The sequence below is a fragment of the Acanthopagrus latus genome, chromosome 1, assembly GCF_904848185.1.
Source record: "Acanthopagrus latus isolate v.2019 chromosome 1, fAcaLat1.1, whole genome shotgun sequence".
NCBI classification, from domain to species: domain Eukaryota; kingdom Metazoa; phylum Chordata; class Actinopteri; order Spariformes; family Sparidae; genus Acanthopagrus; species Acanthopagrus latus.
The window spans coordinates 12,007,086-12,029,060 of NC_051039.1; the positions used below are offsets into that span (position 1 = coordinate 12,007,086).

The 21,975-nt window shown below is 43.0% G+C and overlaps 2 protein-coding genes across 4 annotated transcripts; one reads left to right on the forward strand and one right to left on the reverse strand.

The window, feature by feature from the left end:
• The first annotated feature begins 3 nt into the window (after nt 1-3).
• ints12 (integrator complex subunit 12) lies at nt 4-15,046 on the forward strand. Of its 3 annotated transcripts, none has more exons than XR_005074545.1 (8): nt 4-146; nt 1,190-1,353; nt 1,453-1,611; nt 1,787-1,968; nt 2,105-2,264; nt 2,381-2,524; nt 3,272-3,897; nt 14,988-15,046. XR_005074545.1 is itself a non-coding variant. In XM_037094791.1 (8 exons), the coding sequence occupies exons 3-8, from the start codon at nt 1,198-1,200 to the stop codon at nt 3,833-3,835; spliced, it is 1,365 nt and encodes a 454-aa protein (XP_036950686.1). In that variant the 5' UTR covers nt 113-146; nt 880-990; nt 1,190-1,197; the 3' UTR covers nt 3,836-3,897. The 3 variants fall into 3 exon arrangements, 2 of the variants coding, with proteins under 2 accessions (XP_036950676.1, XP_036950686.1); XM_037094791.1 differs by lacking the exon at nt 14,988-15,046 and adding an exon at nt 880-990 and having other exon boundaries at nt 113-146; XM_037094781.1 differs by lacking the exon at nt 14,988-15,046 and having other exon boundaries at nt 3,272-4,091.
• arhgef38 (Rho guanine nucleotide exchange factor (GEF) 38) lies at nt 4,146-21,446 on the reverse strand. The gene is made up of 14 exons (XM_037094743.1): nt 19,812-21,446; nt 13,816-14,000; nt 13,026-13,143; nt 12,729-12,876; nt 12,603-12,620; nt 12,225-12,424; nt 11,923-12,056; nt 11,486-11,590; nt 11,284-11,403; nt 10,030-10,404; nt 9,118-9,255; nt 7,982-8,183; nt 5,880-6,163; nt 4,146-4,823 (listed from the first exon to the last, which is right to left on the reverse strand). Exons 1-14 carry the CDS (start codon nt 20,410-20,412, stop codon nt 4,641-4,643), a joined length of 2,811 nt encoding a protein of 936 aa, XP_036950638.1. The 5' UTR covers nt 20,413-21,446; the 3' UTR covers nt 4,146-4,640.
• Nucleotides 21,447-21,975: the final 529 nt, after the last annotated feature.

The window sequence follows — 21,975 nt, forward strand, 5'->3', positions numbered from 1 at the left end:
CCAGAGAAGGTTCCGCGCGTAGAGACTCCGGACACATTTAACGGGTGCACATGTTGTAAGACGACGGGAAGCAGTCCTCCCCGGCTGCCTACTTCTTCTATAGGAAGTCAACCGCTTTCCTCATAACGAAAATACCGGGATAAGAGGTAGGTTTTTTTTATTTTGTTCTGTCTCCAGAAGCAGTGTGAGGTAACGTAATACAACTTAAACACTTCACAATCATCGTCCGTAAAGTTTGTTTTATTACGGGCCGCTGACTTTAGATGTCTATCTCGGACGGTGCTCTGTGTTTCTGGTCCGGACTAATAACGTTACTCAGCAACCAAATGATGTCGATGTTTGCGTGCGTATGTCTTTATGTTAAACCTTACAGACGGAAGAAGGATATCTGTGACTCTGTGATGTTGAATGATGTTCAATTCCCACTGAAAACAATGTATTTGTATATCATAGAGCACGTTAAAATGAAAGAATACAGCGCAATGTGTATCTTTAAATCAGCGTCACTGGAGTGGACACTTGAGCAACACTCATGGTCGTATTATAGGGTCTCTACTTCTCTTCAGGTGTTTTTATTCGACCTATTTCTTAGCCTTCACCTTCCCTGGCTTCACTTTGTATTAGATGTATGTAATCTAGTCATGAGTTATGGTAATCAGTGCAAATATATATCGTACACCAAATCCGTATACACAAACTGGGTGGGACTAAGCTGCGCTGAAGAAACACAGACCAGACATTTACCAATAAATATTTCAGCCGGCTTAAATATTTAACGTTAAGGGGATTTAATGTGAACAGCTCTATCTATTATAGCCTAAAGTGAGAATGAACTTACATCTAGGTGATTTTTTATTTTTATTTTTTTTTTTTTTTAAGAGCCAGGAGCCTGCGGTACAGTGTTGTATTGACTGTAGCAAAGATCTGTCAAGATTCAGGTCCTTGGAAAAAACACTCTGTTATCTGAATCAATAAGGCTGTTTCACTGTGGTATGTAATTGACTGAAGCTGTCAGTCCAAGTTCACACTGCACGTCTATATGGCACCCACAGCTTTTGTTATGCTTCATCTCCTTCTTTCTTTCTTTTTTTTTTTTTTTTTGTTTGTGTATCCTAACTTGTCTACAGCATGGGTATTTGGTCAAGTTGTAAAAGAAGTCTATAAAGCTGATGTATTTTATGATTCCCAGTTGAAGCCATGGCTGGACCTGTCAGTCTGGAGTTGGATCCCATCTTTCTAAAGGGATTGAGTTACCTGCACTCCAAGAGTAAAGACTCCGCTGAGAAGCTCAAAGCTTTACTGGATGAGTCCCTTTCAAGAGGAAGTGACTCAACGTACCGCTCGCTACAGAAAGTAAGGAGTTCAGCACAGATTTGTCTTGATACGACTGGAATCTTAAACATGAATGTATGCAACTCATTTCTATTGTGAATTATCATTGTGTATCCTCAGGATATAGAGGTGTCCAAGGGGTCTGTGTCAAAACTGAGCTTAAGTAAACAGGACTCCAAGTCCTCTTCCAGTTCCTCATCCTCCAGCAGCAGCAGTGGCAGTAGCAAATCCAGTTCCGAAAAGAGCAAGAAAGAGGTAGAGAAGAGACCAAGTGAGAAGGTACGAGATAGATTTATATGTTTTTAATCAAGAGAAGAAGAAAATCATGTGCTTAACTCCATATAGGACTAGTAAGAGCCTAGGAATAATTAATAAGGTGGCTACAGATAGTGTTGTTACTTATCATGATGTCTACATGTCCAAACATACGTCTTTCTGCCCTCCTGACAAACAGGTCAGGGTCGAGCTGGCTGACGTGGACCCTCCGAAAAAGCCTCGTTTGGAGAAACAGGAGAATCGTGCCTCCCCAGTTACCGTTCAGACAAGCAAAGACCTCCTGCCGAACATAAACGACTACGATGAGACCAATGCTGATGACTTTGCCATGGAAATGGGCCTGGCCTGTGTGGTTTGCAGGTACATCTCAAGTCTTAGCAAATCATTTATGCTGATCAACATTCACTCCACTCAAACTTTGATCCTGAAAAGTAAAACCTGATATGCATTGCCATGTTCACTTTGTTGACTTCCCTGCTGTGTATGCAATTACAAGACAAATGACAGTGACCATGGGAAACCAGTTGGTTGAGTGCCAGGAGTGCCATAATCTGTACCACCAGGACTGTCACAAGCCCCAGGTGACAGACAAGGAAGTGAATGATCCTCGGTTGGTGTGGTATTGTGCCCGCTGCACCAGGCAAATGAAGCGTATGGTGAGGAAAATAAATCATATGACCGTATGGATGACTAATCAGCACACATTCATGTGAATAGTTTCTGCTTTGTCATAGTTTCTGTTAAGATATTAACTTGTAATATTGTCCACTAGGCCCAGAAACCTCCACAGAAACCATCTCCTGCATCTGCATCATCAGCGCCTATTGTAAAAGACACGCTGGTGAAAAAGACAGAGCTTAAAGCCAAGCCTGACACAACCAGCACCTTCCAGGCCTTCAAAAGAGCAGAGGTGAAGGTGAGTGTTCAACGCTGACGCTGATCATTTACAGGAGGTGACTTCTCGAGTAGCTGAATCATAAACAAGAATTTTTCCAACCTTCTATCCAGTGTTTCCCTCGTGTCACCCTCAAGACAAGCAATAACTAGGATTCTCAACCCCTAATTTATTACTGTGAGAGAGAAACGCAATTGCTGTCAATATGCAAAACCGCTCTGAAAGGAACTCTCCATAAATAGTTTATCATCAGATCACTGTTCCAGTACACTTCTCCAGAGGGAGTGGCTTTAAAACTTGTCAGCATACTTTCACTTTTTGGAGTTCACCGTAAAGTTATTTTGACAGCAAACATGTTGTGTTGAAATGATTATGTTAATTCAAGTCAGAGCAGGAGGGCGTTTTTTTAATTTTCAGTAGAAATATTGTTCAAGTAAGCAAGGTGAGGCATTGTCTGACTAGCTAACAGGTAGCAACTGTTATCTGAAGATATGTTTATAGGATATGGCTGGTTTTATTCTATTTTTTTATTTTGTATTCTTTGGTTACTGTCAACAAATCCCATGGAAAGTCAAAATCAGCAATGCGTTATTCCTTCTCTACATACGATCTGACTTTCCTACTTTGTCTTTTGTAGAAAAATGCTATAATGAACACTGAAATTAATTAGCTGCTGTTTGAGACTAAACATATTGGTGACTTTTAAGGTCTCATTTGAATCTGTTGCTTGATAATTGTAACTTTTTTTTTCCCCCTTAATTATTTCAGGCATCCACACCATCAGCCAATCCCACCAGCAGCAGCTCGACATCTGCAGGCAGTGGTCTCACAGGCTGGGCCGCGTTTGGTGCCAAGACGAACACATCTCTTCCTGCCAGCTCCAAACTAGGTTCCTCTGGCCCAAGCGGGAGCCACAAGAGCTTGTCGACTCCCTCTGGCCAGAAACCCGTCGGGCTGTCTGGACTTGCAGGTGCAAAGTCGGGAGTTGGGGGCTCAAAGATACCTGGGAGCGGCAACGGAAACGGCTCCAGCCAGGTGCCTCTGAAACCTCCCCCACCCCTCACTCTGGGCAAGCAGCCATTGAACCGCTCATCGAGCGGTGAAGGCCAGGGGAAAGGGTCGACCTCATCGGGCGGCGGCTCCCCGAGCAGCTCCCAGGCAAGTGCAGGAGGTAACGGAGGCAATAATGGGGGAGGCAATGGGAACAATGGGAACGGGTCAAAGGCTGCACCAGGGGACAAAGCACCAACATCCCAGGAGTCCCAGCTTAATGCCATGAAACGTTTACAGCTGGTGAAGAAGAAGGCAGCGCAGAAGAAACTGAAGAAATGAGCAGTGGGAGGATCTCAGTGGGTGTGTGAGGGAGAAAATAAGTATGTGTGTGTGTGTGTGTGGAATCAGTGCCAGAGTGTTGTTTGTATATCAAAAGCACCTGTACATGAGAAACACCATCCAGTCAAATACTTGAATCTTCCTTTTGTGTAAATGCTGCTGGACTGTGTGTGCCTCGTCCTGTCCTATCCAATGAGAAAGTGACTGTCACTGTTTATATTGAAACCATCAATAAATCTCCTTCTTACAAAATGAATTTGTGACATGTGGTGTCCTTGAATGCAAATCATTCTATTCTTCAGGAAAAATGGATGTTTATGTATGTTTATTCGAGACATAACTGTTAAAATATAAATGATGACATAGATTTCTTCATTTCACATTCACATAGACCATATACTTCATGACTTAATTATTTCACATATAACAATGACTTCATCTGCAAATCAGTTCACATATAAAATTAATTTCAAGAATAAATCACTTCATTATCAATATAGACTCTACAACACTGAAGTACAAAAAGTGCTCAGCACAGTGCCCTGTGTGTTCCTACCATCGTTTATGTATTGGCTGCATGTGTGAGTTCTCGTTGTGATTGTCTGAAGGCAAAGCAGATTTAACACTTTTGGTAAGAGACCTCTGATAAACTGTAGGGATACCTAGTGCAGTTTCACAAAGTAGAGTGTGGGTGTTAATGTTGGGGCTATTTTTGTTTTTGCTCTAAATGCCACATGCCACAGGTTCTTTCCGGGTCTGGTGCTCTCGATGTTTCTGTTGTCTTGATATCCTTGAGGGCCTCTATTTATGCGTAAGACATCCTGCCAAGGTAGTTGGCAGGGACGTATCCCCTCTGTCCGTTACACTCCGCTAGCCACCAGTCCTTATTGCCTCCTAGGTCAGAGAACTGGAGGATCCGGACATGCTGGTACTCCTGCAAGGTCAGCTCCTGGTCACAGCGGGCTTGAAATGCATAAACGGCATAAAACTGTGGAAAGAGACACAATTCAGATGTAGTAAGGAACAAATAGTGTTTCTTTTGATAGCAGTAGTGTGGGCTTTATTTGATATGTTAAAAAAAAAAAGTGTGATTTGTGCCCCCCACAGTGTCTGAGTTCAACACAATCAGAAACAAATGATAGCTGAGACAGAGACACCATTCAGCCGTTGTCTATTATCTAACTGCCAGTTGTCTACGATACAGCACAAACTAAATAGTACAGTAAATACCAAATCTCAACCTGCACTGAAATAACATTCAAGTGTATGCATTCTCCTGCAAATCCAGAAGGTGGCACTGTCCATCAGCTTTCCACAGGGACAAAATGTCACCACCAGTCTTAATATTCACTGGCTGCAGTCGACTGATCCTCACCAACATGTTTTTGTTTTTTTTTTAAAACAAATAACCGTGTCGTGTTATGATGCAGATCGGAGGCTGATTGGGTCGTCATACAGGATGAAGACATGAACAAAAGGTTCAACAGAGCCTGGGAGAGTGTGGAGCCAAAGTGACAGCGCTGTCATCATTGTAATGTTACTCACCCCATTTAATTTCAATGCAAGCTAGAGAGAGAGAGAGAGACACTGGCGGAACTCCTGCTCATCCACTATATCTAACAGCAGGCCACAGTTTTACTGGCCCTCTGTAATAACAACCCACGTATTTTACAGGTGGAGGCTCACATTTGAGAAAGCACTGCCATTAAAGTTACACAGCCTGCTGAGCCGTTTTTTTTTTTTTCTTTTGTATTTATGGGGTTCCTGTGGTGTGATCCAGTTTATTTATTTATTTATTTTTTTACTGTTTGGTTCACACATAGCTTCAGAGTGTTTGTCTGTATTTGTATTTGCTGACACAGTCTCTCTGCAACAGTTAATCTTCTCGACCTTGAGTGACCTCAAGCTGGAAACCAAACTCAGTTAGACAAAGTATTCCTCTTTTTTCAACCTGTCTCTCAGTCCTAAGTGCTGCAGTGTCTTAAAATGACATCCATATGGTGCAAGAACAGTTCTGACTACACACACACACACACACACACACCTGCTGAGCCTCAGCGTCCAGCGTGTCCTCCAGGTCTTCGGGGCTCTCTTGCTCCCCCTGTAGTCCAGAGAGGGTTGAGCTGCTGTCGGCGGAGTTGAGGTTGAAGCTGCGCAGGCTGCTGCTGCCACTGCCCGACACGAACAGACTGAGGTCGTCAAAGTCCTCGTCCACCATGCCAGGCGGCTGCTGCTGCTGCTGCTCCCGGACCATCTGGCCTCCCCGCTGGGAGTCCCTCAGAGGGTTGTACGGCTTCAGGAAGGTGGAGTAGACGTAGCCCTGCGCACCTAACAGTGACACGACACGACAAGTTGTCAGGATGTTTGACCTCAGAGTGCATTTTGAAGTCTCGGTCGAAGAAAAACAAAAATCTCACTTTTCTTTAGTGTTGCTGACAGTGTTGTTTTGTTCAGGTTTTGAGGTATGCAACTCAAAACGTGGGTGAATGTGATTTTGTTTGTTGTGCTCAAGATGCTGAAAAGCAACACAGCACCTCAATATCAGTTGTGTGGATAATCCTCCAAATAAGCCATCAACCATTTTTACATTTCAACCATTAGACTGATGCGGTAAAAATGAATTCCAGCTAGAATGGCTCTCAGCCACCTCGCAATGTGAAAGAAATTGACCAAAATTTTCTTCCCTTAATCCAAACCACAAGTTAAAGCCGTCTATTTAGAGGTGAGACCCATTCGCCATCCAAGTTTTGTGGAAATCTGTTTCCACAAAACCAACAAATGGACAAAGGTGAAAACATATCCTCCTTTGCAGAGGTAAGTAAAAGTGTTCTCAGTGGAAAGACTATAAATATGTTCTCAATTATTTCAAGGGCCAATGTGTAGAGATTGTTGTTGAAAGCATTAGAAAAATAGCCAAGATTATCAAGAATGTGAATAAATAGCAGTTTTGATATTATTTCAATGTCTTGTTGCATAGATATCTACTTATGCTAGCATGCTAACCAGCTAGCCCTGGCCTATCCCGGTTCAAAGCTCTCGTGCTAACAACCTAAACACTAACAATCTCTGAGCTCCCAGTGTGAACTGCTAGCTGCACGTCTAACTGGGCTAACCAGCTAAAGGCAGCTACAGCTGGTAGCTGGTTATATTGGTGGTTATATTCTGCCCTCAAATAGTTTTGAGAATAAATTGGACAGATGGCTACTTCTCAGAGAAGAGCAACAAAATCTGGCCAAAAACTGACATTTTCAATTTTTCAACAATAAGGCGTTTATTTTTACTTTATAAGACAATTTCCAAATTCATAAAAATAATTGTCTTTTTGAAATATTGGGCTGTGTGTACATTACATTAACCAAAAGCTCCAGCGTTTGCTTGCACAATCTTAAATCCATGTGAGCGTACTGAGGAATGTGTAAATATGAGGCAAGCATATTCATAGTGTTGATATCAACAGAAGAATGAACAACAACTTCCTGGGAATGCTTGTAATCCCAGAGGAAAAGACAAGTCTGTGAAGAATGTACTTCGCACCAAGAAACACACACGCACACACTCATTTTTTTTTATTTTTTTTTTCCCGAGCACTCATAAAAAAGAACTTGTTATTGCAGAGTACAGAGAGGCGCGCAAGCGGCGTCTCTCCGTCCTTGTTTCTGAATACCCATAGGGAGAAGCTTTGTACTCTAAGTAACACTGCTTACAACGCGCAGCGGTTTGTTCCAAACAAGACATCGGGATCTCAGGTGCCTCTGCGAGATGTAGAGGGGAGATGGAGACAAGCTATGGAGTTGGCCCTGTTGTGAGGCAACCATCTCCAGAGGCAGGCGAAGACGTACCAGCAACCATGACATCACAGGAGCTCCTGGGACTGACTCTTGTGTGTTGACTTGTCGGTGTCAGAAAGTAAAGTTTGGTGTGTCTACACAGCCTCAGTCGTGTAATAGATGCAGGTGTATTCACAGAGGAAAGTGTATAAAAGAAGACCTATACCGACCATACCTGCGGATGATGATCTGATGTGATGACTTAATTCACTTTGTGTGGCTGACAAACACAATGCGCCAGGAGCTACCTCTGGCCTGAGGGGGCCTTTGTCCTTCTGCACACACACACACACACACACACGCACACACACACACTTGCCTCCAGTGTCAACTAGCCAGCGGCTGCTGCTGCCTAATGGGTCCGTGTCCTCCAGTAGGGCCACCAGCTCTCCCTCCAGCAGGCTGAGGTCCTGCTCCTGGCAGCCATTGCACTTCCTCTTCAGCTGGTACAGACGGCTCAGTGGGTGTTCTGCCAGCAGCCGGGTGCGTTGCTCCTCGGTTTGATGCTGTACCTCCGGCACCTGGAGAACAGCACGGTACAAAGGTGTGTTGGTGTTATTATTTGAAGTGGGTCTGGTGTGTGGGCACATGTAGGCATGATGTTGGTTATCATATATTATATTCTCAGGAGGTGGAATGGCAATAAGCTCCTGGGGGTGTTAGTTTAAAAATCTCATAATAGGTACAGGTGTGTATGCATATGCGTACACCTACACACGCACATATATATATATATATATGTCTCTGAGGACTGATACCTGATTTGGGTTGTCGAGTGCCCCAGTTAATCACAGCCTGGAGCTGTTCACTATGTCTGCCTTTGATAAGACTCATAGCTGCTCGTTTACGGCTTGGAACTGGTTCAGAACATTTTGAAAGACTCAGAGGAATATGTGGGAGCTTTTTCTAACCTGCAATCAAAAAATAATTAGCCTAAAACAGTGCCTTCAAGTATCCTATTTACATGAGAATTTTCCATCTAATTCTATTACATTAGTTCAATGTGAAGGGTTTCTCTAGGGACACATGCGTAATATACTAAATGCTAGATATGTGAGACTTGTAAAATGCATTATGCTTAGTTCCCCTCAACTTATGTAATAATTGAATGATGACATAAAGTTTAAGTGTAAAGTTTGCATCCATTTATTCTAATCAGACTCGGTTATTAAATTTTAACACACTGACTCAACATGATAGAAAAATTCAAAGAATTCTCCAAATCTTCCCTTTCTCCTATTACAATTAAGTTCTGTAATAGAATTAGAAGGACAATTGACATGTAAGTAAATACTTAAAGTCACTAATTTAGGCAAATTATTTATTTGGACGTGGAGCCAATGGGGACTTTGCAGATGGTTACACAACTAACCAGATCTACCGACTGCCGCTTACAATGGACATTTTTGTCTCCAGGCATGAATATTCTTTCAAGACTGCTTCCACTTTTCTTACCGCTATTTTCTTGTCTCGTTGCCTCTCGAAGCTGACCTTCCGCTCCATCAGCTTCTGTGCGTTATCTTTGACAAACGACAGATTGTTCAGCTCATCCATGATGCTGTTCTGCACTTCAGCGATGTTTGACAGCGGAGCCTGAAAAAGGCAGACAAGACACGTTTTAGTTTGGAATGATAAAGGTGTGTTGTGAAAAATAAGGCCACCTGTCGAAAGTCGCTCCAAACAAATATGGGGCCAGTATGTCACCTGAGTAACCACTAACTGCTGCTCACTATACTCTCTGCTGTAGCTATTAGCTGCAGTTAGCGTGTTAGCTCAGTTATCCAGGCAGATAGCGGCCAGGTCAGCAAATATTTTCAAATCTAACCATGTGAATTAAGGATTTCTTGAGACCAAACTAGAAGTGATTGTTAGAACTATGAGATGTTGTAGATTGGTTTTAATATTGCTCATGTTGAGTTTGATATAGTGTGATTAACAAGGCAATCAGGCTTGTCTTGGTTTGGTAAACAAAAAACTCGAAGTCAAAAGGCTTATATTTTTGTATTTGATGATAATTAAAGAGAAAAAGTCTCCTCCTCGACATTTTGTGAGTTTATTTTGTTAATTTATCAGACTGGAAAAGCGAAGAGAGCTTCTGAAATGTCACAAACTCTCTGTTTGCTTACATCACCCAGTTAAACGGGAGCTATGCTATCAGACTATTGCCCCTTGAGGTACAAAGTGGTATTACAAGACGGGACTGACTTGGGCTAGATGGTTAGCATGCTAACTTCAGAAATCTCTGCAACACAATAAATGTATGCTTAACACTGTTGTTCATGTTAATTCATGTTTTAAATGTTTTAAACTAAAATCCTGGCCCAATCTTTCATGTTGCACCTTTAAATTTAAGTGTTGGACCCTCACCGGCAGCTGCTTTATGGACGGGGAACAAAGCAGTATTTTGTCCATCAGCCCTCTGAGCAGGGCCACCAGGTATACCATACAGTTGGTCAGGATGGTGTAGGCGGCCATGTTGAACCTCTGCAACTCCTCCACCAGCAAGGCATTGATGGCTTCGTAGTCCCTCTTGGCGGGACCGGGCGGGTCCTCCGACACCAATGAGGGAGAGGAAGCGGTGGTGGATGACGAGGACGAGGATGAAAAAGACGAGGAGCGCTCCAGGCGGCTGCAGTAATCCAGCAATTTGTCATAGCGCTTCTGGATGAGCTTCTGTGGGGCCGTGAACATGCCTTGAAGGGAGGAGAGGGGGGCGAGAACCAAGCGCTCCATACTGTCTTTCTGGAGGAGGGAGTCAATGAGGTGGAAGATGATGAATGGAACCATCCAGTGTAAATCTACACAAGCATTCACTATTGTGAATTCTGCGCATGTAAACAGGCACTTATAGGGTGCTTATGTTTGTTTTTCGAAGATATTTTAAATAATGTATGATCCATTAAATGCCTTCATTTTTAGTGTGCAGCAGTGTCTCTAATTCAGAGCAATTTCCTCCAAGGGGAAGCAGTAAAGTGCGCCTCGACATCAATCTTGAATACACAACAACAACAACAGAGCTGCTACAGCTCCATTTGCATGCAGACGAACACGGGCTGGTGATACTGTTCAGCTTAAAGTGAGACTTTAGCAGACACAACAGATTTTATTTATTATAGTGTGGAGCCTGTAATGTTGAAAAAAAAAAGAACACTTTCTTTGGTGAAAATAACATCTGTCAGTTACAGCTGTCATGGTTAGATGATGTCTGCTGTGTGCCTTCTTTGTGTACATGCACCTTTGTGTCTACACTTCTTTACAGATTTCGGTATGAGGCTGTGCTTAACTGCTGCACACAGAATCTTATTGAAAGGTAAAGGTATGTCAGGGTTGGCAAGAGTGCGATCTACTGAGAGACGAGGGTAGGAAATGTAAGTTGGCAGAGTTGCTGAAGGGTCGAGCAGGAAGGTTAAAGGCACGGAAGGAGAGGATTAATATAATACCACGGACAGAGGACAGGTAGCTGTGGGCACAGTGACAGATGACTCATGGTTCGCAGGAAGGTGAATGGGAGATCATGTCGGAACAGCAAGGACAGAAGTACTGAAGATTCAGTGAAGACAAAACTGGACAGTAAAGTCAGCTAAAGTCGACTTATTATGGGATAAAGTACAAACTACTCACAAAGTGCTTATAGGGGTCATTTCTGTTGATGTGCAATGAGCCGTTTGTGCCGTTTTTGCCCGACTCCTTGACGATGTTCTCCATGTCATGGACGTTCTGGACAGCTACAGACACCATGTCCTGCAGAAAACACATCAAAAGTTGAATATATATAAAACGGTTAAAACGCACACCATGTGCAGCAGGACTTGCGGTTCCCTACCTGAGTGTGCTGCAGGTAACATTGAACATTCTTGACCAGCAGCCTCGTGGCCTTCTCCAGACTCCTAAACAGCTTCTCCTCTCTGTCAAACACTTCATCTCTCACCTACAGGAAGAAGAGAAAAAACACATTATCTTAACTTCCATTATCAGAAAGGTAAAGGCAGGATTGCTTTTCTGTTTAATACTGTACTTCACTTTTTTTTTTGTTTTTCCCTTTTCTTTGTTTGTAATTGACTCAGTGTCATTGTAAATGAGGATCACCCTTCAGTGATGAGTATAAAGGGTGAATATATGAATGAATAATTCCATTAACAAATACAGCAATAGATCATGTCTGCTAATAGCCTCATAACCTCTAGTCTGTTTACTCTGTTTTTATCATGGTTGCAGTGAGTGTGGGATGAACTCAAACTTTTTTGTTTGTTCTTTTTTTACCTGTGGTTCGACTCCAGTGAGGATCTTGAGATAGCCTGCAAATCTGTCGCCTTTCTTCCGGATGGAGTGAATGTTGAACTTGTGTAGTTTTCCCCTCAGTGTGCCTTCATCTTCCAACCTCTTATACTTCATAACTGAAATAGTCACGTTAAAATATAAATGAGCAGGAATATTGAACTACAATTGAAAGAGTTATGTCAGAGTAAATACAGCATAGACATTACAGCACAGTAACAAAATTGATTTTAAAAAAGACATAGTGATAAATACCAGTATACATGACAACGTAAATGAAATCTCACCTATATCCTTTCGTCTCTTGAACTCATTGATGTTAACGTTGATGATTTTGGTGGCGGTGAAGGCTTCCTGCAGCGGCCGACAGTCGGGATGGTCTTCGGGCGTGGCCTGCCACAGCTCCCTCAGCAGCAGTGGGTACTTCATGATCCTCTGAACTGGCTTGATGATGAGTGAGCCCATGTCCAGCAGGTTGGGTTTCCCTCTGCACAAATGAAGTACATTATAGCATAAATGACGGCTGACAATTAAATGTTATGATCTACAGAACTGAGATTCAGGAAAGAAAACAACACACAGGAGCAATGACAATAAAACCAAAACAGCTAATTCAATGCATCAACCGAGATCTATGTATGACAGTATATTTAAATGGTACTTACTCTTGGTCATAGATTTTCCTGTAATACCAAAGACAACGAAACACAGTCAGCACCAAGATTATATGCAGAAAACTATTGTGAATAATTTGAAATAATTTGAAATAGTATCTGAAGGAGGTTACTTACTTCAGAGCTAATACACAAGTGGTGAAATGTTGCTTTATCTCTTCGTCTTTCTCATAGGACTTCAGTGACATGTTGGCATCGTCATGGTGGTAACAGTAAATCTTATATACATCTTCTAAAGCTGCCTTCGCCTGGATGAATACTTCACCTTCAAAAACAAAGCAAAAAAAACAAACAAAAAAAAAAACAAAATGTGACACATAGGACATGAAATACAGGGTGCAAGTCGAATATTAAACAGAGCAGTAACGTTTCGATAAACTTGAACCAGACAGGCAAGAGTCATGATGTTGTTACCTATGACGACTGCCTCTGGATCGGGGTCGGCCAGGGCCTCATGAAGTCTGTGAAGGAGTGCCGCAGACACCTCACACACTGTCTCCATGTTGGTGAACAGCCTGTCTACATCCACAACCTGACAGAGGATAAGGAACACAAATCAAAGTCGAAATTGACGTTGATATCAATGGCCAATGTTAATTTGAACAGATTAACGTTGATTTGTGGCTATTTGATATAAATATGCTCCAATGTCTAAAGTGATTCATCTCAGTGTGTGAATCAGGGGTTATGGTGGGGTTGAATGATGGTAAGGTGCAGTTTAGGATTGCATTGTCAAGATGTACCAACCAGGCAAATGATGCCGTTTCATCAACGCTTTCAGGAGGAAGCTAATTCAATATTCGCATTCTACTTAACAAAATCCAATTTTAATTCAAGAAAACGTTTTGTCGTATTTGCTTAAGGTGAAGCCAAAACACCTTGATCGCCCCCTGGTGGCTGGCTGTCTTGTAGGAGAATAGCCTCTCCATGTTGGTAGAGGAGACATGGGCCAAACTGTGAGCAAAATCAGTACAAATAGTTCCCAAAGTATCTTCAAGTGTTAATTTCTCTGACAAGCTTGGTTTTAATGCGTAGTAGTGGGCGTGATGTCGTGGCTGACAGTTGAGCCCTGATGTCATGAGCGCAAGATGGCAGTGCCCCAATCCAAGACATTTTGGTCTGATACTTGAATTTGGTTTGGATTAATACCACATTCAGCCTGCAAGAGACTTTTCGACATTTCAGAATGCTGAAAAGCATCTACCTGCAAATTCCGTAGAGGCTGGACCACCTCTCTGATGCACAGCTCCAGGTCGGTGAGGAAGTCCTTTTCAGTCTGCACAAGCTCCTGAATGACCTTTGCCCTGCGGTTCATCTTCCTCAGACGGACCTCCTCTGGGTCCAGAGCTGGCGAGGGCAGTGGGGACAGGTTGTGTGGTGACATTTTCTCTGAGGGAATGATGGAATTAGCGTTAAAAGAAAATCAGTTCAGCTGTAATTTTTAGGGAGCTAAACGCATCGTCAATGTACGGAAAGCCGGTGCCAGCTGGCATTGAAACACGCTCCATCATGTTTATATCTATACTGGAGAAAAGGGCTGGATATCTTGTTAACAATTAGATTTTTCTGGCAAATATAATTTAGACGCATTAGACATATGTGTGCAGGTGCATGGAACGCCATTTACCAAACACTGACTGCCATTTGCAGTGGCGTTTATAAACACCAGCTGGTGATATTCAGCGAAAAGACGTATAAAACATTGTCAGGCAGGGAAAAGGACACTAATAACGACCTCATCGACTTTCTGTACAGCACCTGGCCCGATGAGTTATGCAGGTCATACAAGAACGAGTGATGATGCGAGTGCATGTGCACTTCGCTATAAATCTGCAGTTTCCCAAAAATGATATGTTTTTGCCAGCATTTCAAGCCATCTGCGTGGCACATTTTCTAAAAATGCGGGTAAACACCCTGGGCCCTGTGGGCTGTGCGTGCTTGGAAAAACCTACATCTCTTCCAACATATCCGCTTGACGCCCCAGCAGCCATTTAGATCGCCGTATTTCACGGTGATCTAATTATTTTGACTCGAGCGCCAAAAGGCCTCACTTAACATGCCAGTCAGGCTCACTTCTCCCTTTTTTTTTTTATTGCTCTGCTGCCTAATCAGTCTGTGGCTGCTCTGCGCTTTGCATGGCAGGCAGGAGTGTCTGTTCAGGGAAGAGGAATGCTTCCTTGCTGCCTAATCGACGCTACACACCACTTCCCTCTCTGGCGGGGGGAGTGATGGAGAGAGAGAGAGAGAGAGAGAGGGAGGGAAGTGGAGGGAGGATGACAGAAGGCTGCGAGGCTCGTGTCAGGTTACGGAACTAATCGTGCCGCTGATGTAATGCTACGGCGTGCTCAGGCATTCCATCTGCTCAGACTGGGAGAGTGTGTGTGTGTGTGTGTGTGTGTGTGTGTGTGTGTGTGTGTGTGTGTGTGTGTGTGTGTAGGTGGGGGGGTGGGGGGGAGCAGCACACAATGACAAACACACTCCTGCATATGCAAGGACACACACACACACACACACACACAAACACAAACACTAACACTGATTCACACAGGGATATATATATACATACAGTCCTGGTTTCCTAATTTTACACACGCGCACACACTAACACAGAGGTTAACCTGGAGAATATTTGACCATGAGAATTTCAATTTGTGCAGAAAATATTACCAAGACCCGGATCTCAGAGGCAAGATAGTGAGAAAGTTGCATCTTCTTTTTTCTTCCTTATACAAATCTTTCATTTATTTGTTTTTTTTTATGCCGGATGCAACAGGAGTGTCAAGTTGCAGACGCTCTGCCGGCCACAGTGCTGCCACGAGAGAACAGTGCAGTACAGTATGCAGCAGCTGCCTTTCGCTGAAGGTGAGGAGAATGGGTCATGTGTTTCTGGCCAGTGGGCAGAACTTTCTCATGAATGTGATCAGTGTACAGACTGTGTTCAGACACGGCTAACTGCAGTGGAGATCGGATCACATTCTACTCGCATACAGTTACACCTTACGTTTTCCTGAGATACAGGACTCAAATGAACACCTGCATGAAATCATCAGCTCCCTGAAAAACTCCACAAAAACTGAATGCATTAAATGTCACAGAGGTAGTCTTCATCTGAAGGACTTTTGCGCCCAATTGAAATTCGTTGCACAGGTGTTCATGTTTCTGTGACCTCCCCTCAGATCACCTTGTTTAAATTTGATTTCCTTTTGTGCAGTCTGCGTTGAAGCTGCCATAGAGTGGTTTAGGGATGACGTTAGCATCGCCCTGGCTCCCTCCACAAAAAGCCAATGGGATTTTTTAATTGGATTTTGGATTATCACGAAAAATAATCTCTGTGGCAAACAGAAATTTATGATACGCATGACATGAACGTCACCACCACTAAGCGTCTTTCTAGACAATTACTGTACAGGCTTTCTATAAATTGATCAATCACAAGTTTTGGTGTTAGAGGTTGAATAGCTTGCAAGTAAGTCGGCCTGTAAAGACGGACTAGTGAGTAGATGAGTCTCTGTGTTCAGTGTGATGACACTAAATGTCCTTGACTACTGTAGTCCCATTTAGCCACTTGTTAGCAACCACCATTTTTAAGACATGTAAGAGTTTTATAATTATTTTGTGGGACATTTGGCTGTGTGTTTTATGTTGTAGAGCAAAACTTGTAAAAATTAATTAATCCCGCGGTAACCACAGACCTTATTCCAGGCTTTTAACTGACAACCAATTTAAAAACTCAATGACTTTGAGACAAGGGAACCCAAAGTGTAAAAATTATAATGGATTTCCGGATTTTAGGACTCATAACTACAGGCTGTGTGTGTGGTTTTTTTTTTTTGGTTTTTTTTAAAACACAGCTTTCTTTTAAATTTGGCTTCTCTGGCTCTCAAAAGTAACAAACCATAAATGCAACACCATATCTCTGAATGTTAAAAAAAAAATCCTCCCCTTAGCTGTATCCACAACAAAAGTTAATGAGGTCTCCTCTGGGCTGAGACCCATCCTCCATCCGAGTTTCATGGAAAGCCGCTCGGTAGTGTTTGTGTAATACTGCTGACAAACCAACCATCCAACCACCAAACATGACATTTTTTAGAGAGCAATTATTAAGGTGGACACCAAAATAAGGGCTGTGACTTCTGCCAACTTCTCCAGCTTCTCTCACTGAATCAATAACACTGGCTAATGTTACTGTGGCTAGCTAGCAAATGCATGCTAACCGCTAGCTTACATAACGAGTGACCTCTAATTCAGTGCAGTGAAAATCAAGACTGGTAAGTGGGTATACCTACAGCACATACGTACTGTGTCTACCTCATGTGCCACCGCTATGGGTAATAGGAGCACAGGAGTTTTTACTGAGTGTCATTAATACACAAATCACAAACGCAAATCATATTTTTCCCAGGATGGATGGGTGTCCCCTCTGTCCCTCTTATGATTTGATGTCTGTGGAAGAGGTATGTTTGCCGGAGTCAGTGAATTCACCGCATCGCAAGACCAAACTGTGCCGTCGAAAGCCCTTTACCTTCAGCAGTTATTAATTAACTTGTCAATGCCAGATAATGCTTCAAGAAGTAGATAAAGTGCGATGTTATTTGAGTCAACTGAGGCTTTGGAATAAACCCCTTCTAATATATTTCCACCATTTCACTGTGAGATAACATTTTTCATCGTAGGAGCAACGGACAAATTGCTACAAGTGGAAATGTTGTGTAACAGAAGTATCACTCTCATGCATCAGCAGTATCTTGTGTCTATGTGGGCTTCCAGTGTAAAAAAAAAAAAGAAAAAAAGAGACCCCAGAATCCCTGGAAACCTCCACCCGTGAGAAACAGATCAGGTGTGGTATGCTGGCAGCTCGTTGGACGGAGGCATGTTCTATTTTTAATCTGGTTTCAGCTCTTTTTTGTACGTGTTTCACTCCGATACCTTCTCGCTGCTGTAAAATATCTTAACATGAAACAACAGCTTTGAATTACGTGTGAGAACCGGAAAAGACTGCTGCTCACTGATAAATTCACAATGCCGCAAAAGATTTTTTTAAAAAATGCATTATAGCCCATCAAGACTCAGAAGTGGATCCCCATGCTGACTTATCCTTTAGCCAGCATTATGTTTGGTGAGCTGTGGTTGCCGGCACAGGAGTTCCCATGAAAGTGGATACAGGGCTTTTCAGCGTTCAGCCCATTGAAAGGGATCCATCAGACTGCCCCAGAACAGAATGCAAGGCACGGCGTATCACGTATCGCCATCAAGAAAAATGACACGCCGGGGAAGTGCACAATGGGATTTTTTTTATCACTGAGAATACTGAGAATAGATTTTGGGTAAGGTATGCAGGAACTGAAGAGAGCCTGCTGAAAAGTATTCCCGAAAAAGGAGAAGTTGGACATTTATCTCGCTATGCATGTCGTTTAATAAATTGCCGCAGAGTTCAGTCCTCAAGCAATATAAAATCCACAACAAAGTAACTTGGTCCTTGGATAAATATATGTTAGTATTTGGTTTATTACTGTCCCTTTATGCTGTTTTTTGTTCTGGTAAATCATTGGCAGAAGTATTATACTGAGTTACTGTAAATAATTAGACATCTTGATGTCACGTTGCCATGGTTCTGCGGCTCGACCAACCTGTCTGACAAGCAGATGAGAACTGACTGTCGAGCAGCAGCTCACATGTTTCCTCTTTCGGTGAAGTCATCGTTCTGTCAATATTTGCAATGGTAATACCACTGTAAATATGTAATACTGCCTGTCAGGTGTGAGGCCAGCGTCAAGCAGGGTGGGAGAGAGGTTTACTGAAAACAACCCTGTGTGTGTGTGTGTTTTGTTTTGGTTTTTTTTGACAGCCCTGCCTGCTGTGATGCAGGTTGGAGGAGGAAAAAAAAAAAACAGAAAGTACAAAAGGAGGAGAGAGTGTCTCTATTTCAAGTAAACAGAGCTGCTGCTGATAAGGCAAGTGTGTGTGTGTGTGTGTGTGTGTGTGTGTGTGTGTGGGTGTGAATGTTATCCTATCAGTACAAAGACAGAAGTAAAAAGTTGGCTTTACTTTGCTAATTCAAACAATAAGTCATGTTGGCACGTGATGTGCATTGTTCATAGGAGAGGAAGCCCAGGAACAGGTGGCACAGGAAGGCCTGCATACTTCAGCTAATCTTTGATAGCAACCCCTTACTGAGGCGGTGATGTCATTCGTTTTTGCTTGAAGTGCAGCATTCTCAGTCAGTGACTGCGCTCATTGGACAGGTGAAGCCAGTTTTATTTTCATAAACGTGGACATGTGCGACGTGTGTGAGAAGACTAGGTCAGCTTTTTTGTGACGAGGCATCATCAGCAGGATTAGCGACTGTTTTTTTTTAACAGCGTCTCACTCTCGTTTCCGTCTTACTGTCTGAGTCAGATCACTCTTTTAAAGGGGCACAACGCAGTTTGGGAGATTGGAAGATGTTCAAGCAAGTAAATAAACGAGCTGTTCTCAGAGGAAAATAATGTCCCCAGAACACTGTTTGAAGCTGCAAGGGTGGCAGGGTCCGCCACATGTAAACAAAGTAAAACAGTATTGAATTGTGTTGTCCTTCAAGGCCAGGTCAAGGTTTATTCAAACAATTTGTCTATTTACTTTGTTTAAACATAAAAAAGTCACTGAGGATCTTTATCTCCTGGTAAAAATGACCTCTAATTTCTATAAATGTCTACATAGTGCACCTTTGATGTTATTTTCATTGTAAACCAAACTGTACGACCGAGTGTCTGACATCTCTTTTGAACTCTTTCGCTAAACATGATGATGAAAACTCATCTTCAAATCCCTCTTCGCACTTCATTGGTGTGTAGGTCTTGTTTACTTGCTGGCCTGGAACACTTGTAAAGCCACTCCTCTGTGCCTGAGTTCGGAGCCCAGTTTGCATATGTGGCTTCATCCCTGTGGGAGTATCTCCTGCTCAACTAACACAACAGGTGCCTGGTATCCAGAGCTATAGCAATGTGTACTATACTGTGTGTGTGTGTGTGTATGTGTGCGTGTGTGTGCCTGTTGTGTTAATTTTTTGCCTTCAAGCCATACACTCTGCACTTAAAGTCCACCTATAGTCGACACTCAGCGTGTTATCAAGAGTTGAGAGACTTTTCAGACTTAGTGTTGGCTCACGTGTGTGTAGATTGTTGCCATAGTTCTGACCCCAGGGGAGGTCATTATCTGGTGTACCTTTAAGTTTAGCGCTGTACTCCGTCTTGTCAGACTGGCTCCTCCTCACCAGCGTCCCCAGGTTGAAGTCACCTTTGGCCGCGTCATCAGCCACGATGGTGTCCGTTTTCCTCCTCTCCAGGTAACGCAGGAACACCGGCCGGTTCCTCTTCTTTATCACTTTCTCCTTCTCTTTCTCCTTCTCCTTTTCGCTCCCGCCGGCCTCAGTGGGATCCATGGTGGGGCCCTCAGCTCGCCCGGTGCCTACCAGCCCAGTCGAGGGGAAAGGGAGAGAGGGACAGGAAGAGGGAGAGAGGAACAGAGAAAGAGAGGGAGACAGAGCCTGGGAAGTGCAACAGGTGCTCTGTCCACTGTGCACTGGCTGCCAGCTCTGCACAGGTAATCTAGCTCCTCCCCCATGTCTACCTGTCATGAGAGTTATGCAGCCACACCTCTCCGCTTGCTGTGCTATGTTCTCCCCTGCAGGCGCTTTATGTTCATCAGGGGAGAGAAAGTGTCGAGATGCACTTTCTCTCCCCTGAAGGTTTGAAGGCGGCGGGGCGATCATCGGCTTCTTTCTGCTCCGACCAAAACTGGAATGGGCTGCAAATAAAATGCACATGGGGCCTCGTAGAGACTCTGGACAAGGTGAAAATGTTGACGAGGAAGTATTTATGCAAACGGCCCGGGTGCTGTAAATGACACTCAATAATACAGAGAGCTTTTTATTTCACACAATGATGCATCGGGGAATTTCCAAATCATTTGAGTAGGATGTCCTACCTGTAGGAAAAACAATCCTCCCAGCAGGTCATGGTAATGTTAAATATAGTAAATCGGATTCAACAAGTCTTTGAAATAAATGACATGAATGAAGTTATTATAACCTATAGGTGGGTTTAATCTCCCAAAACACCTGTCTGCATCCATCTCAGTCATTTTACATATTGCTATTCATTACAGGAACCACAGATGGGTGATGAAGCCATACGTCGATCGAGGCGTGCCCCCTCTCTATAGATCAGTGGTGCCAACACTTTTTCATTTGAGGGCCAATGGGCCAATAGTAAACATTATTTAATATCATCTGTTTTACTGTGAGAGTGACCACGTTTGACCTTGAAGGTCTTCATCACAGTATTTTGTATCCTGCAGGGGACCTTTAATGTCTAGCCAGCTTTATTGTTATGTAAATAGCCATGTTTTGAATAAAGGCTTTTTAAACTATTTCAAGTTTTATTCCTGCTACCTGCATGTGTTTCAAAAGTTTGTTGATTATACAGAGATATAAAAATACTCAAGCACACCACTACCTCTTTTTCATGAATGTATTTTATCTTATTGTTAAGATGCAGAAATATTCGACTGACTTCATGTGAAACCTGCCACTCGATACTTATTTAAAAACATTTGGGGGGCCAAATCAAACCTTGTGGCAGGCCAACTTTGGCACGCGGGCCCTACTTTGGGCTGCCGTGCTACATACGCTCTGTTCGACCACCATTTATCCCTCTCCTCGACCGTGATCATCCACCAAACACAACCCTCATCCTATCTATCTTGAACCTTCAAGCCAAACCTTTCATGCAACATAATAGCTTGATCGCTCTACAAGCTGCACTGTCAGGTTATTGGTTTCCATTGGTTTTGAAGTTGTTATGAAAAGCTGAGTTTGAAAATTCCTCATATAGTCAGACATAATGCATTTTCCATCTTTGTTTCCTTATACATAAAATGGATCCCTTCTACTGCCAAGCCATAACTTGACACTCAACTTGACAGGAAACCTGGTTCGACAGGTAATTCATTAACACACAAGCTGCCACAATGATTCCTGGTCATAGCAACCAGATACTACGTTCCTTGCCAGAACAATGAGCGGATGCATTTCCTCCCCATTGAACCACAGGTAATGAGGGCTCCCATTGTGTTTTCAGATCCCTGCGCAGTGTGCTCATTGCACACCTGTTTAACTTCCATTAAACTAGATGAACACATACGGCTCGCCACTATATTTTAGCGGGTCACCAACATGAGACTGTGCTAAATAAATCGAGTATCTCGCACCATCAACATTTATGTGTGTATTTAAGGAGAACTCCAGAACAAAATGATTAAATGTTGATTTAGTGTCTCGTGTTCTTCTCTGTTAAACAAGCACAGTTAAATTCTGTTCAAACACGAC